This window comes from Felis catus, chromosome B4 (genome assembly GCF_018350175.1).
Source record: "Felis catus isolate Fca126 chromosome B4, F.catus_Fca126_mat1.0, whole genome shotgun sequence".
Lineage (NCBI taxonomy): Eukaryota > Metazoa > Chordata > Mammalia > Carnivora > Felidae > Felis > Felis catus.
This window is the reverse complement of record NC_058374.1, coordinates 35,272,634-35,290,313: the sequence shown is the minus strand read 5'-3', so window position 1 is coordinate 35,290,313 and position 17,680 is coordinate 35,272,634. Positions and strand designations below refer to the sequence as shown.

Below are 17,680 nucleotides of genomic sequence, written 5' to 3'. Positions count from 1 at the left end.
GTAACTATAAAGACACATTGAGGATGGGGGAGCCAGATTTCTCACTGTTGGGGAACAGAGTTAGACATGGGAAGGGCTGAGGCCAGAATAAACTCATGGTATTGAATGGAATTGGAGGTATAGGTACACGTTCATGGTTTGTCTGTGTTTTTTTTTTTAAACTCTAGACCCAATGTAGGGCTGGAATGCACAACCCCGAGATTGAGTCATATGCTTCCACCAACTGAGCCACCGAGGCACCCTAGAAATTCAGGGTGTTTAAATGCACACAGATAAATTTGGAAATAGATATAAATGTATATGTATAAATATGTGTGTGTGTGTGTTTTATTTGAGAGGAAGAGAGCATGAGTGGGGGAGAGGGGCAGAGGGAGAGAGAGAAAGAGAGAGAGAGAATCTTAAACAGGCTCTGTGCTGAGCATGGAACCTGATGGGGGGCCCAATCCCATGACCCTGGGATCATGACCTAATCTGAAATCAAGAGTCAGATGCTACCTACTGATCCACCCAGGTGCCTCTATGCATGTGAGTTTTAATATATACAGTTAATGAAAAAAAATTCAACTGAGTAAATGTGAAGATCTAATTGGCTTTATTAAGCAATTCACAGGATCAGGCAGCCTCCCATCTAGCAGTAGAGGGGACCTCTGAGGAGCTGTACAAAATGGAAGGTTTTTATAAGAAAGACAGTGGGGCAAGAAGTTAACAAGAGTGAAGACTGTTCCAGGTAAGGTCACCTTCCCTTAGGGTGAAGGGCAGGGGCTGTTATTAGGTAGATTACCTCATCTTTGAGGGATGGAGAGGGCCCATGTGGCAGATTATCTCATTGGTGCTGATCAGAAAATTCCTGACGGACCAGTTAAGACTTCTATTTCTGGCACAAGTTGAAACTGCAGTGAAGTTAGGTATTAAGCCCCGATATGGTGACTTGGCCTAAGTGACACCATTTTGGGAGTGTGATTTTCTTTGTCATAATATAAATTATAGTTATGTATGCATATATATGAATCATATTTATGTGTGCATACACACATGCACCAGTAACAATGAGCACATCTAATGCTCAAATCAAGGCTTCTAAGTATTCTCTACTAAAAGGAATCATAGTTCTTTGGAGAAGAGCTCATATCCAGCACGAGACAAGGAAAGTGCAAAATGAACCTAAAATACTTAATTGTGTCAAAAAGTAAGGAAATTCTAAAAAAAAAAAATCATAAGAATTTATTAGAGTCACAGGAACCAGCTTAACAGAGTTCCTTCCCAAGGTCAACCCTGGAACAGTGTAAGCATCTTAAAAGAAATGATGATAGTGTTAGATTATGGTCCACTGAATAGAATAAGGATCCATGAACCCTAGTGATAGATAGATAGATAGATAGATGATAGATAGATAGAGATAGATAGAGGAAGTTCTTCCTTATAGTAGAATGGCAACTAATAAATATGGAAGAAATCAATATTTGGTGATTATATTTTCTAAAATATTTTCTAACAGTATCTCTAATCCTACATGTTCTTTTTACATTGTGACTTTGATAGTCTTCTGTCAAAGAGTGGGGTCTCTGTCCCCTCCTCTTGAAACTGGGAAGGCTTAGACTGGAGAGATATCACCAATCAAGGATGGCAGAAGTGATACCATGTAACTTCCAAGGTCATATTAGAAAAGACAATAGAGGGGTGCCTGGGTGGCTCAGTTGGTTAAGCGTCTGACTTCGGCTCAGGTCAAGATCTCACTGTCCATGAGTCCAAGCCTCACATTGGGCTCTGTGATGACAGCTCAGAGACTGAAGCCTGTTTTAGATTATGTGTCTCCCTCTCTCTCTCTGCCCCTCCCCCGCTCACACTCTGTCTCTGAGAAATGAATAAACCTTAAAAAAAATTTTTTTTTAAAAAAGAAAGAAAGAAAAGACAATAACAGGGGTGCCTGGGTGGCTCAGTCGGATAAGTGTCTGACTTCGGTTCAGGTCATGATCTCGCAATTCGTGGGTTCAAGCCCTGCATCAGGCTGTATGCTGACAGCTCAGAGCCTGGAGCCTGCTTCAGATTCTGTCTCCCTCTCCCTCTACCCCTCCCCCACTTGTGCTCTGTCTCTCTCTCTCTCTCTCTCAAAAAATGAATAAACATTAAAAAAATTTTTAAAAAGAGAAAAAAGAAAAGACAATAGCATTTCTCTTTTACTACATGAACACTTACTCTTGAAGCCTTTGGCCTCCTCACACACATGAGCCACCCACACTGGCTGATGTGGACACTCCATGGTTGAGCCCTGAGATTGTATAGAAACAAGATGTCAAGGGGCGCCTGGGTGGCTCAGTCGGTTAAGCGGCCGACTTCAGCTCAGGTCATGATCTCGCGGTCCGTGAGGGCTGTGAGTTCGAGCCCCGCGTCGGGCTCTGTGCTGACAGCTCAGAGCCTGGAGCCTGTTTCGCATTCTGTGTCTCCCTCTCTCTAACCCTCCCCTGTTCATGCTCTGTCTCTCTCTGTCTCAAAAATAAATAAATGTTAAAAAAAAATTAAAAAAAAAAAAAAAAGATGTCTGGCCAGCCCCCAGCTGCTCCAGCTCCACTACCATTTTGACTGCAACCTCATGAGAGACCCCGAAACTAGAACTGCCTAGCTGGTCCCTTTCCAAATCCCTGACCCACAAAACCTGTAGGAGCTAACAAATTTATATTATTTCTTAAGCCATTAAGTTTCGAGATAATTTGTTACACAGCAATAATTAAGTGGAACAGTGATGATTGGAGTAGTAGAAGATTCAGATGATAATCTTCAGTGACTGCAAAAACTAATGGGTTAAAGATTTGATGAGGAATAAGATGTTTACATAGAGTTAAAGTGTTTCCCCATTAAATATTTATTAATCACAAAGTAGAAAGTTTTACAGTGTCAAATCCTGGCAGACATTTCCTTAACAAAGTGATTAAAGTGAACATCATCATAATGGGACAGATTGACATTGTATGCCTCGGTATACAGATAAATGTTTAACTACTGGCTGGGGGGGCTGGATGTGCACTGATTTGTATTTGCTGATTTCTGTAATGTAAAAATTCCTCCAATGACCCAGCTGCCTGGCTGACTCTTAACCTCAGTATCATGAGTTTGAGCTCCACGTTGGGCCTGGAACTTACTTAAAATATATTTATACATATTACAAAAACTCCCATGATGACCAATTTCAGACCACCATTGGTTTCACAACAGGCTGAAATTTTAACAATTGGCTGTTGCTTGCTGGTGCAGACCACCTCCAGGGGACACAATCCATGTGTCCCCTGATATGATGCACTGAGAAGGACAAAGATACTTCTGAGGTATTCCTCCTAAGAATGTGTAACTGGAATCTCTTCACAAGGAAACATTACATAGGCCTGAAATGAGAGACACTACAAAGTAACCGGTCTGTACTCTTCAAATCAAGGTCACAAGGCGCCTGAGTGTGTGGCTCAGTCAGTTGAGCATCTGGCTCTTAATTTCAGCTCCAGTCATGATCTCCTGGTTTGTGGGATTAAGCTCTGAGGTGGGCTCTCTGTTGACAGCAAGGAGCCTGCTTGGAATTCTCACTCTCTCTGCCCCTTCTCTGCTCCTGCACGCATGCACAAGCTCGCTCTCTCTCTCTCTCTCTCTCTCTCTCTTTCTCTTTCAAAATAAATAAATAAAAACTTTTTTAAAAATGTCAACATCACAAAAGACAAGGAAATACTGAAGAACTGTTCCAGACTGAAAGAGACAAGAGATAACTAAATGTAACATGTGATCCTGGGTCAGGTTCTGGGCAGAGAGAAGAAACATGCCTGGAAGGGCCAGGGAGAGATGGTAGTATCTTATCAATGTTAATATCCTGCTTTGGATGGTTAAACTGTGGTTACATAGGAGAATGACACTGTCTTCAACAAATGTAGACTGGAGTGTTTATAAGTAATGGACCATACTGTCTGCATCTTAAGTCTCAATTGGTTAGAAAAAATAGGATCTATCATGCAGACATTGAAAGAGATACAGATACATAGAGAGAATGATACAGCAAATGTTATAAAATGTCAATAATTGGGAAACCTAGACAGAGTATGTTAGAGTTCTTTGTACTATTCTTACAACTTTTCTGAAGGTTTCACATTATTTCAAGATAATAAGAAAAATGCTCCAGGGTTTTCTCTGAGTCTGGATCCCAAATTCTCACCTGTTGGGAAATAAGATGATTCACATCTCCAACAACATTCCCTCAGTTTGAATTTCCAGAAGTCTCCCTGCCCTTCCTGGGAGCTGTGCCAACTGATGAAAAGCTCCAGGACCCAGGAGGAGGGGGCTGGACCAAGGCATTCATCATAAGCCAGATGATGGGGACTTGTACAATAAGCCTGGCAAGTCAGGGACTCTTGGTGCCCTGGACATTAGGTTTTTCCAGCCCAGACAATTCACCTGGCAAAGAAGAAAAAAGGATTTAACCTCACTCTAAGAAATAAATAAATATAGACTACATGAATTCAAATTACAAAAATACGTTTCATTAACAGAAGGCTTTACTTCAGATTTCCTTTAAATAAATAGTAAGCCCCAGGTACAGCATGATTTCGTTTATAAAAATTCAATTAATATGCAAGTTTTTCCAAAAAACATATGTCAGTGTACCTTCTGGGAAGTCCTACAGGAGGAATACGTGAAATCAGATTTAACTACCCCTAGAAGAAATATTACTCAGTTCCAAGGGGGCTACAAGCTATTTCCCACATTTTCATAACTCAGGGTCTGGTTCTGTTGATGTTTCTAGTTCTTTGCTAGGACTCAGCCTATTGAACCAAGCATGAAGACAAGACTTGTAGCTGGTTTAATCTGCCAAATCAGTGATCACACCAAGTCTAGGCCAGAGACCTTATGCTCCTGGGAGACCCCTGTAGTCATGGCAACTTGCTACAAAAGCCCATTCAGCTAAGTTCCCATTTTCACCATTTATTAAATGTGAGTCAGTTGAGCTGGGACCTATGTGCTATCCACTGGGATTGGTTAAGGCAATAAATCAAAGACTGTCAGAATTAGACAGGATCTTAAAGGTCATCTTGTTCCATCTGTGTACCAGTCTGTGGTTGAGGACCCCTAATCAACAAGACTTTTCCCAGTGTCATGAACCAAAGAGTGATACACTACTAATGGAGGGATGGTTGGCTGCTGCCTATGAACTCAGATCAGGTGATGGCTGATGGATAAGAAGATATTTGAATCCATCTGTGACTTTTAAGGAATTTTTTGATCCTTCTCCACATCCTTTAGTCAAGTGAAGACAGGGATGGCTTCATGCCTTCCTTCTCCTGAAGACTAGGCTATGAGCCAGAATTTGATCACATGAGGTCTTTTTTTTGGGGGAGACTCTGCTCTGTTTCCTCCTGCTTCAGCAACTGGCTCAATGCATACAGTTATATCCATTCATTCAACACATCTTTTATTGAATACTAACTAGGTTTGGGGCATGGAGCTAGGCTCTGTGTTCACAATGTACATGAAACAATCATTAGCTCCTGCTCACATGGAGCTTACAGTCTGGTGGGAGGGAGACTATCAACACAGAAATAAATATATAATTACAAATTATGCTAAGAGTCATGAAGGAAAAAAGCAAGGTGCCATGAGAGATATTAATAGATTAGGGGTCTAGGAAACATTTCTGAGACAATGACATGAAATGTGAAACCTTAAGGGTGAACAGGAATCAGACAAAAGTGGAAAGAAAGAATATCCCAGTCAGAAAGAATGAGAAAAGACTGATGCAGCATAGGGTTTGGGATATTTGAGGAACAAAGGACCAGTGAGGCCAACGTCTGGTACACTGGGGGAGACTGGGATAGGATGATGCTGAAAGGAATCCAGGTTAAACAGGATGCCACATGCCCTGTTGAAACATTTGGATTTTTCTAAGAGCACTGAGTTGTAAGCAGTGTAAACTGATTTAATTTAATTTTTAAAAAGCCATTGCTCTGTGAAAATGAAATGAAGTCAAAGAGAAGAAAGAGAGCTCAATTAAGAGACCGTTATAACTCGGACAAGAAATGATAGTGGTTTGAACTCAGCCAATAGCAACACAGGTAGAGAGGCATGGAGATACATTTTGATGCAGGGAACAGGGGAGAGAGCAGTATCAACAATTTCACTGAAAATTTCTGCTCTCAACACCTGGGTAGAATGGATGGAGGTGACATTTGCCAAGATGGGAAAGACCAGGAAAAGGTTAAAAGGGAGAGATTGAGAATTGCACATAGTAGGTTTCTGAGATTCTTGTGAAGGATCCAAGTAAATAAATAAATTTGGGGATCATCGGCAAATAAATAGTATTTAAAAGCAAAGGAGTGAATGAGACTACCAGGAAAACACTATAGAGTAAGAGAAAACGAAGAGGAGAAGAAGCAGAGGCATGAATAGAAGAGAGGCAAAACTAAGTCCTGAGGAAATCCGACACAGAAATCTGATAGAGAAGAGCAACTGGCAAAGGGACCCTAGAAGCAATGGCCAGAGAGAAAGGAGGAAACCAAGAGCGTTGATGTCACTGGGGTTGAGAGAAAAGAATATTTCAAAACGATGAGTCTGGTAGAATGTTTAAGTGTTCCTGAGAGGATAATCAGTGTCGAGGCCATTGATGACCTTCATGATGTCAGTTTTGATAAAGGAATGGAGGTAGAAACTATACTGGTGTGGGTTCAAGAATGATTGACAGAAGGTGAAAACAGCTTACAGAAGAAGCAGAGGAATAGGGTAATAAGTGACTGTCTTCTCACTTTGGCCTCCCAGCCAGGTCAGCTACAAACTTATTCCATCTCTCCTCCCAGGTTTTCATGGCAGCTTTTTTATCAATATCCATCAAGGTGCTGAATCTGCGGAGAAAAGGCACTTAGGTCAGCCCCAGGAGAAAGGGTTGGGAAACAGATGAGGGGATCTCAGATGCTTGCAGAACACATTTCTCCCCAGTCCGAGAGCAATAACGAAACAGAGGTGTTGTGGAGAAAACCCAAAGAAACCTTCTAAGCTTCTGCCATAAACCTCTACTAGAGATAAACACAAGTTGTGAGGTGGAAGAGGGAGTTGGGGATCTGGGAAGTACACAAGACCCTCACCTGATAGAGTTCATGGCCAGTTGTTTGAGTGTCCTCAGATCAGCTGCCATTCCCCCAATACCCATGAAGGCCTCATAGAAATCATAGGACAAGCCTTTGGCACCAAAGACTGCCGGGTCATCAGAACTGATCACCATGGGGTACCCAGTGGCCATCAGAACAGCAGCAGGATGGTTTCTCAAGTCAGACACCAGTTTCAGAACCTGCCCAACAGGAAGCAAAGAAGAAAGACAAACTCTGACCCAAAAACATTGGGATGACTTCTGGATACAATACAAGGAATAGAGCCAGTCCTCATACTCTTCCCAATTTTCTCCAAGATTCTTCACCTTCACAAACATTTGGTCTCTCTCTTGGTCTGGCTCAGAGCAGCTCTCTGGAACACAGCAGAAGAGGCAGGTGCACAAAGACCCCCAAGCAGCTGTGAAAGCAAAAGTATTCTATGGCCCCTCCTACTTCACTGGCCTTCCTCAATGTCCCTTTAGCTTTGTTTTTAGCCTTGCCCCAAATTCCACCCCACTGGGGACCCTCAACTGCTGCCTCAGTTGCCTCAACTGCTGCCATTATGAATGGATTAGGCAAAGGGACATTCCTAAATAACTTATTAAGGGGAGAGAGACAGCAGAGGAATATAGAAAACAAGTGAGCTCAGGAGCTAGAAATCATACAGGAAAGTTTGGGAATCAGAACAGAGGTTGAGGTTGGAAAGAAAGATTGTATTGGGTTGGTGCCATGGATCATGCATACCTGGTTGGAGATGGGACAGACTTCTATGGGGATGTCCTTCTTCCAAGAGTCAGCCCAGACTGCTGGGTGTTTGGTCAAAGCAAATCCATGGCCAATCCTGGTAGAGTTCAGTATTAGAGCAACCAGAAGGTTTCTATCTATGGAAGTACCCTGCCAGTCTGTGGATAAAGGGGAAGTCTCCAGTCAGATGGATCTGGCCCATAGACTATCCTCAGATAAAGGCTTCAGATCCCCAAGCAAGTAAAAGAACATTCACACACACACACACACACACACACACACACACACACACACAGAGTTTCATATAACAATGCTAAAGAGAGGTAAAAGAGAGGAGGTATGGCAAACCTTTATTTTATGTATGTATGTAACAGATGAGGAAGTTGAAACTTACATAGGCTTTGTAAATTGAAGGAGCATACTCAAGTAGCAAGACTCAGTTTTAAACCTTGGTCTATCTGAATCCACAGCCTATATTCTTTCTTTCCATTTTTTATTTGTTTCCAGAGCTATTTTCTGGGAATTTTGTTCATGATTTTTTACAACAATGTGTTGCAAACTCTTTCAATATAATTAAAAACAAATTTTAAGTTTATTTATTTATTTTGAGAGAGAGAGAGAGAGAGAGAGAGAGAGAGAGAGAGAGAGAAAGTGGGGGAGGGGCAGAGAGAAGGGGAAAGAGAGAATCCCAAGCAGGCTCCATGAGATCATGACCTGAGCCAAAACCAAGAGTTGGACGCTTAACCCACTGAGTCACCCAGGTGCCCCTATAGTTACTTGTATGTACTTATTTAATTTATATCTTTAACAATATCAATTGCAAGACAATTGCCAGATCACAATGACCAGTACTGACAAAGTGGTGGCAGATAGCGTTGGCTGCCTACTTACCAGCCATCCCCATTGTACATTCCTTTCTAGCAGGGCTTTCTTTGGAGGGTGAAAATGAAGGTCCTGACTCTCCCAGCTTCCCTTGCAACTAGGATAGTCCTAATGCTGACCTGGAAGGTTATTGGTAGGGAGATCTTGGGCTTCCTCCCTGATAAAAGAAGATACCCTAGAGGAAACATCTTGTCTCACCTGAATGTGACTTCATGGACAACAAAGTAAGGTAAACCTTGAACTTGATGAAAACAGCAGAGGTTGCTTATTATGTGAAATAACAGATGACCTTGTTGTAAAACCTATTGAATGTGTGTATTCCATTCCTGGCAGCCAAAAGCATCCTAACTGACCCACATATAAAATATGAAAACTCCACTGTTCTGTTAGGAATAAAGTCCAAGAATTCCCATTACTTTTTAGGGCATGTGTTTTAGGTGGATTTTCACTGGTTTCCTATCTAGAACTTTTTTTTCAAAGATTTCTTCCTTTTAAAAAATAAGAACATTAGGGACACCTGGGTGGCTCAGTCAGTTAAGCATCCAAGAATTTGGCTCAGGTCATGATCTCATGGTTGGTAGGTTCTGTGCTGACAGCACAGAGCCTGCTTGGGATTCTCCCTCTCCTTCTCTCTCTCTCTCTCTCTCTCTCTCTCTCTGCCCCTTCCCTCCTCACATGTACATTCTGTCTCTCTCTCTCAAAATAAATAAATAAACTTAAAAAAATAAAATAAATAAAAATAAGAACATTACTCTCAGGTATCAAATACCCAGTTCCTGGCAAAATCCTCTCCTAGGGCCATTCGTCTTGGAATTTGGTTAGATCCTATTACAGTGTTTCATACTGTTGAAATGATTTCACACAGGTAAGTATGATTTTCCCAACTAGACCACAAGCTCTTCAAGGTTAACATCCCCCTACTCCCTTGCCCCATCCCCCACAAACAATTCTTCAAATTTCCTAGAACAGTTTTGATCTAAATTGGGTCTAAATTGATTGAAATGTCAGGAAATAAGAGAGTAAGGCACACATACCCTTCCTCTGAGAGATGGTGTGATAAACCAAGGTTTAAGCCTGGTTGTGAAATCCAAGCCCCCACACTGCTCTCCACTTATCTCCTTGGTCTTCTAAGGGTGACAGGTGCCTTCAGTACTCAGGGACACCAGGTGGGGTGTAGCAGCAAGATTTCCTCCTGATCTAAGCCCCCCAAATCTTCATTTTAACCTGAAATTGCAACCATGATCTGGGACTCCTTTTGCTTAGGACTTACATATTTTAAGGACTGGAATATGGGAAGCTCTGAGAGACGACCTATGAACCTGTGGAGTGAGCTTTAGGGAGCAAAGACATGGCTGGGCTAATGGCATTTCATAAACAATAGTAGTCAAGCTGTCTGGGCTGGGTGGGGTCTCCTCTTCAGCACTGATGAGTGTGGACAGAGCCTCCTAGTTGCCTGGTTGTAGTCCCTTTTCTGCCACTTACCCTTGTGTGACTTTGGACAGGTGAATTAACCTCTTAAGCACAACTTGATTATAAAATGGAGATCATCAGAAAGAATTCAAAATCAAATTCCACCAATGACTAGCTCTTTACCCTTGGGCCAAGTACTCTATGTTTGGAGCCTTGGGCTCTTCATCTATAAAATGGGGATAGAGATTGGTTAGTTGGTTAAGTGCCCAACTCTTGGTTTCAGTTCAGGTCATGATCTCACAGTTCGTGGGTTTGAGCCCTGCATTGGGCTCTGTGCTGACAGTGTGGAGCCTGTGTGGGATTCTCTCTCTATCCCTCTCTCTGTCCCTTCCCTGCTCACCCACGCTCTCTCTCTCTCTCTCTCTCTCTCAAAATAAATAAATAAAACATTTAAAAAAATAAAAAATAGGGGCGCCTGGGTGGTGCAGTCGGTTAAGCGTCCGACTTCAGCCAGGTCACGATCTCGCGGTCCGTGAGTTCGGGCCCTGCGTCAGGCTCTAGGCTGATGGCTCAGAGCCTGGAGCCTGTTTCCGATTCTGTGTCTCCCTCTCTCTGCCCCTCCCCCGTTCATGCTCTGTCTCTCTCTGTCCCAAAAATAAATAAACGTTGAAAAAAAATTTAAAAAAAATAAAAAAAATAAAAAATAAAATAAATAAAGTACAGTTTAAAATATAAAAAATAAATAATATTGGGATAAAAACACCTTCCTGGCAGGACTGGGGTGAGAATTAGAAATAATATATGTAAAATGACAGATACTGTTATATTATCATTGTTATTCCTTCTCCAGGGGGAATACATATTTCTCCATATGAAATGGACAAGTGCCATTAAATGACTATCAACAATACCAATACTGCCCCAGGATCCCATCAGTTCTCTTGAGTGATGATAAGGAGCTTTCCTATCCATCCCACCTCTGTCCTGCTCGTCTCCACATGGCTCACCTGTCTCTCCAGCATGGAAAAAGTAAGGCAGTTTAACGCCATGCAAGGTGGGAATCATCAAAGCCTCCCTGTAGTCATACAAGGAGTGGCCAGTGTCCTCATGCCCCACCTGCAGGACAGAGAGGAGGGGACATGGAGCTGTCTGCTTGGTCCATGCCTCAATTTGCTGATGGTACCCTCAATAGCCTGTGAATACTCTCCCTTATAACCTGACGTTACTACTTGAGGCCATTGTCACATAGCCTTTTAAAAATGACCGGCAGCAAAATTGGAAAAGAAAAGAAAGTGTATTATCACCCCTAAGTAATTCCCCCCGCTTAGTCAGTCAGAGGCTGTATCTCGTATCCTCCCACCCCTTTCCACCTTGTGTTCTGACACCACTTTCCAAGTCCCTGTGCTCAGCCCTGAGCTCCTTGCTGTGGGCAGAGAGTGAGGGAGAAAGCAAGAGCAACAGAGAGACACAGAGAAAACAAGACATTGAGATACTGACAGACCCACAGAAAATGGAGAGAGAGTGCGAGAGAACAAGAGCCCTGGACCAGGAGTCAGGAAGGCTCCAGACTCAGCTCAGTCACCCATTACCTGTGGGTCCTTGGACATGTCAGTTTCCTGGCAGGGTCCCTCTGTGACTCAGTGCCTCAGCTGTAACTACAACAAAACTATGCTTTTCAAACTAAACCACACATATCCCCAGGGCTTGTAGCTGCATGCCAAGAGTAAGGGTGCCTTAGGATAAAATGGGTACCTCCTTCAGAATGCCTATTTTAATTTGTTGAGGGGCAATGGAACATTTTTATAATAAGCCAAATACAGGTATTCAATGTAGTGGAATGGAGTGCAGGCTTGAAAGAGAGTTGGAACTTGCAAGTAGACTCCTTTGAACAACTATCTACCCCCCTTCCTACCCCAATTTCCCTCTAGAACTTGTCCATTACAGTCCTTGAATGAACTGTTCTGGAAGTTCTATACTAGAGGCTCTTCTTCTCAGCCCCCTTTGTCAGGGCTGCACACAGAGGGGAAAGGTGAGATGGGAGGAACTTCTGCCCCTTTCTGAAGAGGCTAGATCCTTGAGCACCCCCCAGAGATCCCAGGAAGGCATCCCAGTGCAAACAAAATGATTCCTTGAAATCCACTCCTTTGAGCTCTGGATGTTCTGAAAGCAAAAGCTTAAGCCCAGTTTCAGGTAAAATGTACAGATATACTCCCTCCCTATAAGAGGGAGTCAGGAGTGCCTTTTAGCCAGTTTATTCAAACTAATTTAGCTTCCTTAATGAGACTGATGAGTTGCCACCTAGGAAGTGTGCCCTGGCTATCAGAACTCGGCTATGGCTTTGATTTGGGAGGGGGCGGGGGGTTGGCGGTGGTCAAGGCAGTGACACCACTATGGACGTGCAGCTTCAAAAATAGCTGAGGAAGCAAATGGATGAAGGGACAGAGGACACCTTTCCCATCCTTGACAGTTTTGCCCAGGGCTAGACCCATCTCTGCTTCCAGACCACCCTCTATGTGCTATAGTTTTAAGAGGCAGGTGTAGGTAGGCCACATGTGCTAGAAAGAGGATGGAGGGCAGGGAAATGGAAATAAGCCCACCATTACTACCCAACCTCATTGAGTTCCTTCCTTATTCTGGAACTCCCCTTTTCAGGCTTTTAGCCCTGTCTGCTCTCCTTTCTCTTGTGACTATCATCCTCCTGCAGGCCCCTACACAAGGTCAGTGCTAAACCCTGGCCAGGCCTGTGGTTGACAGCCTGAGCCTCTGCAGAAGGTTTCAGTGCATGCTGCCAGGGCCTTCACAAAGAGCTGCCTGCTGGGCCCTGGTCTCAGACAGCTTTGTTGTGTAGGGTCTGTTACCAGGTCAAACCCTGCCACCATCCTGGGGAACATGGTTCGGAGCGTCATGGCTGTTTGGATGGATTTCATGATGAAGGACACATTTTTGACTCTGTGGGAGAGACAGAGAAAAACATAGGAGACAGTGTGACTTGGCATTGGCGGACCTATGTACCCCGGGGGGACCCCATACCCCGGAGCAGCTCCCCCAGTGCCTGGGGCTGGTCTAGTCCAGATTACTCAGTAACCACTTCTCAGACCCTCAGCACATGAGCCTATCCTGCCCATGCTGTTGTGATCCCTTCCAGGGGGTACATCTGAGAGATATTTCACCCAAATCCACCCTTTTGAGGAGTCCGGCTGGTTCTAGAGGAAACTTTGGTGTCTGAACAACAAGTGAGGAAAGGAGACCCATGAGATAGGTTTCATTTGTCCACATTTGTATGAAGCAAAGAGGTGTTGTCCGAAACTTGCCCTGCATCCCCAAGACGAAGGCTCCTGGAATGGGTGCAGTACAGAGGCCAGCTCTCTGTTCACTGGACACCTGTGAAATGCTACAATTCCCAATTGTATGAATGCCCAATTCCCTGTCGAGTCAGCTGGACCTGGCAACTGTATGTCCTCTCCCTCCAGCTGAATCAGCAAGGCCCTGGGCACTCCAGAAACCATGTAAGAAAACTGTCTTACTTCTGTCTGTACCCTCTCTGTTCAAGACCAGGATAGGGGTGAGGCAAGCAGCACAACAGAAGCACCAAAAGAAAAGTCTGGCACAACTCTGTGACAGGACAAAGGTCTCTGCACAGCAGCTGACTCACTTGTTCCTCAGTTCTATGGGCCTACATTTCTCCTGCCCCCTCCCTATGCCTGCCCATTCCTTCTCCTGCAGAGCCTCCCCCTCCTGCAGATCCTCTAAGGGATCACAGGAGGATTTACCACCTGCAACCCAGCCCTCACACCCTCCTGCCACTGGCCCCCAGAGAGCCTCTGAGAGGAACCAGTGGGGCCCCAGCCCGCAAGCTCCACCCTGGCCGACTAGCACACAGGTGCAGGCCTCTGTTCTCACAAACGGTGAAGGGGATTCAGGGGAAATGGGGAGGGGAGGGGTTTGACTGCCATCCAGAGCCCAACCTCTAGGGCTGAGCTGCCCCTCCCCAAGCACTGATTCAGTGTGATCCCCATCTGTTTGCCACCCCTGCATCTCCAGCCCCACAGGTGGGTCACAGTCCTTACACAGGCCTGCCTTTGACAGAGAGCCTTCCTTGGATAAAACTAAGAAGGGAAACTAAGCTCTAAAGCTTTCTGTGCTTGCTTGGGGAAAGAGTGGGTCCTTGTTCTCACTGCCAGGTCACACATCCACACACAGACTCTGAGATAGCTGTCACTCAGGGCTGGGTCACCAATCAAGGCCAACTACACAGCCAGGGACAGCACATGGTTGACATGAAGCAGAACCCCACCAGCCAACTGAAACAAAGAAATAGACCAGTTATCTGAACATACTGGCAAAAACATACCCATAACTGAATCACCCAGGCTGACATGAGGTCAAGGCCTAGAATTATTTGGAAAATTGCCACACTTCTTCATTTCAGTCTGGTTGTGAAGATTCGAACTAGAAGTGACTTCAGAGATAGATTTTTGCTCTCATGCAGGAACATGCATGCCAAAGCCATGGCTCTTTGGCATGGAGGGTGGGTCTCAGAAGCCGGCCTCCCAGCCTCCCTCTTTCTCCCTTTCTCCTCCCCTTCCCTTCCAAATCTAGTAGCTCTACCTGCATCCTGTTCTCCCAAATCCTGCAGCTTCAGCCGTGTTCTCTCTCACCTGTGATCCGAATAAATGATTTTGATTCCAATAAACCCAGGATGCTTTTCTGCAAACATACAAGCCACTTCTCTGTAAGTCTTCACTGACCACTCTTGGCTATGGACAGTCCCGTTCAGTTCATACACCTGAGAGGGAAGCATGGTCCTGGTCAGACATCAGAGGTGAGCAAAACTTCATTCCCATTGCCAATAATCTCTAAATCTCTACAATTTCCTTGTCCAGTGCCTTCAACAGCTTCTGACACTTATCAGAAGTCCTAGTCATGTCTGGAATAATGCTCTTGAATACCACAAAGCTGGGGTGTCTGCCTGTCTCATTCATTGCTGGGTCCTTGCATCTGTAACAGTGCCTGGCACATGGTAGGTGCTCAAAAGGTATTTGTATAAAGAATGAAGAACAGGTCAGCTGGGGAGAGGACAGCCAAAAAGAGGAGACCAAGGACCTACTTTATCTTCCCATTCTCCCACTCTTAGGTGGGATGTCCCCTCAGGTGGACATGGTTAGGGGCCAGTGAGAAGAGCCAGGATTGGACCGTGGGTAAGACAAAGTAGAAAGACACAGTGGAGAGGACAGGGGTATAAAGAAGTCCCCTCCAAAGTGCCCACTTGGCAGGTTGGGCCACACCAAGCCCATGGTGACAGGCTGGAGGGGGTTGGAGCAATGACATGGCCCCTGCCGCTCCCTCTGCCCTCTCCTGTCACTGGGTCAGCTCTCACCCCTGCACAAATTGGCAGGTCAGGATTCAGAACAGGATGCGGGGGTTTCCAAAGAGGTTGTGGGGCAAAGGAGGATGGGAAGAAATAATATGCAGAAGGTATTTCCACGAACATCAATTAAAAATGCGCAGTGTACAAGGAACCAGGCTAGGCATTGGAAGGGGTAAACAAATGTGAGTGAGACAAGATGCCTGCCCTTAAGGAGTTTCTAATTTAGTGCAGACAGACTCTATTCCTTTTTTTAATACAAAGAGGAAGAATTAAGTGCTAAATAGAGGTTTATGGGATCTCAGAGGGAAAAGGTCTCCTTTTAACTGGATAGGATCAGAGAAGTTTTTCAGGGGACATGGCGGTGAGGTCAGACTTGGAAAGGCAAGGGGGATTTGATATGCAAGAAACTGAGAAGCCTGCTCTGCAAGCAAGCCAAGCAGCGGCCCCACTGGTGAGAGCATTGCTAGTGTCCTGGTGTAGGAAGCAATGGTTCCACACAGAGTGAGAGCCCACCAGGGTGCAGGGAGCAGAGGCTGAGAGGCAGAGTGGGAGCCTCGAACTATCTTACCACCTAATGGAGAGGAATCCTTTCTCCTCACTGGGGTCAATTCTTGTATCCTGGCATCCCAGGAGCTGGGTGCTCTCCAGGACCCTTTTCTCCTTTCCCACAGGTCCCTTGCCTCACAGCACCCTTGCCAGCCTGGGGCACCTCCACTTTCCCTCTTAGCTGCACCCTGCAGGTGCCACCTTCTGTTGCAGGACAGCCTCCTCTTCTCCCCAGACACACAGAGCAGCTTTTTTGTTCTTTCATCTCTGGATTGGGGGTGGGGGGGCTGGGGGGGGGGGTGTCTGTTCTGCTGCCTGGGTTGGGGGAAGTGGGGTGAACAGGCAGCTGTTTCCAGCCCCTTCTCTTGGCCCCTTTGGCCTTGGCTCTTTGGTTTCCTCTGCTGATGCCCCAGGGAAGCCTGGCCTCTCACACAATCTCTGGGCTCAACTATTGGAAGGTGTATCTTCCCTGATTGCATGGTCTAGGAATGGACAACAGTGCTTACTGAATGTTAAGGCTGCCAGAACTTTCCAGAGGAGAGGATTTTAGGTACTGCTAGCTCAGTATCTAGTATAACCTATTATTATTATTATTTACTGAAGGGGATCAGACCATGCCACCCTAAAATATGCCACTTTTGCATAATAATTAAAACAATTTTTAATGTTTATTTTTGAGAGAGAGAGACAGTGTGAGCAGGGGAGGGGCAGAGAGAGAGGGAAACACAGAATCCAAAGCAGTCTCCAGGCTCTGAGCTGTCAGCACAGAGCCTGATGTGGGGCTTGAATTCAAGAACTGTGAGATCATGACCTGAGAAGAACTTGGATGTTTAACGGACTGAGCCACCCAGGCACCCCAGCATAAGAATTATTTTGAGTGGAAGGCAATTAAGCAGCAAACACAGAGATCTTTGCTCTCCTCCTATCTGCCTAAAAGGACATAAACTTCGGTTGGTGCAAGTTCCCCCTTTCATCTCCCACACCAGGAAAACGACCCTTATCATTGGAGACAGAAGGGCAGTTCTGAGATGGGTCTGCACAAACAAACCTAACATAACTCTTATCTTCTATTAGTCTCCCCCATATATTTACTATCCCACAATTTACTGCCCCAGAAACCCAAACCTATTGCCTTGTCATTTCTCCACAAATTATCGCCACTTGTTAAAACAGTGTATAAGTACCTGTTCTACCCACTTCTTTGGGTCTTCACTTTTTTCTACAAAGGTCTCCATGCACATAAAAATTAAATATTAACATCAAATAAAATGTGTATGCCTTTTCTCCTGTTAATATGGCTTTTGCCAGTTTAACTTGCAGGCCCCAAAAACAGAACCTTAAGAGAGTAAAGAAAAAGTTATTTTTGTTCTTTCCTACTTCATCAGATATTTTTTATTAAAATTTTTTTTAATGTTTATTCATTTTTTGAGAGAGAGAGAGTGCACAAGTGGGGAAGAGGCAGAGAAAGAGGGAGACACAGAACCCAAAGCAGGCTCCAGGCTCTGAGCTGTCAGCACAGAACCTGATGTGGGGCTCAAACTCACAAACTGCAAGATCATTACCTGAGCCAAAGTCAGACGCTCAAAGGCTCAACCAATGGAACAACCCAGGTGCCCCTTCACCAGAG

General features: G+C 44.7%; 1 protein-coding gene across 7 annotated transcripts in view; it reads right to left on the bottom strand.

The window, feature by feature from the left end:
- Positions 1–2,833: 2,833 nt before the first annotated feature.
- The window catches only part of ADA2 (adenosine deaminase 2), a 30,311-nt gene continuing 15,464 nt past the window's right edge, over positions 2,834–17,680 (bottom strand). For 2 of the 7 annotated variants that reach the window (XM_023256594.2, XM_045061151.1), the window contains 6 exons: positions 14,798–14,925; positions 12,998–13,088; positions 11,147–11,255; positions 7,848–8,005; positions 7,101–7,303; positions 5,417–6,860 (listed from right to left, as the gene is read on the bottom strand). In XM_023256594.2, coding sequence (XP_023112362.1) covers positions 6,761–6,860; positions 7,101–7,303; positions 7,848–8,005; positions 11,147–11,255; positions 12,998–13,088; positions 14,798–14,925 — 789 coding nt within the window. In that variant the 3' untranslated portion in view covers positions 5,417–6,760. Of the gene's footprint in view, positions 3,375–3,891; positions 4,423–5,416; positions 6,861–7,100; positions 7,304–7,429; positions 7,522–7,847; positions 8,006–11,146; positions 11,256–12,997; positions 13,089–14,797; positions 14,926–17,237; positions 17,459–17,680 lie in introns of those variants that run through there. The other 5 variants (XR_006600453.1, XM_045061152.1, XM_023256592.2 and 2 more) reach the window with 5 other exon arrangements.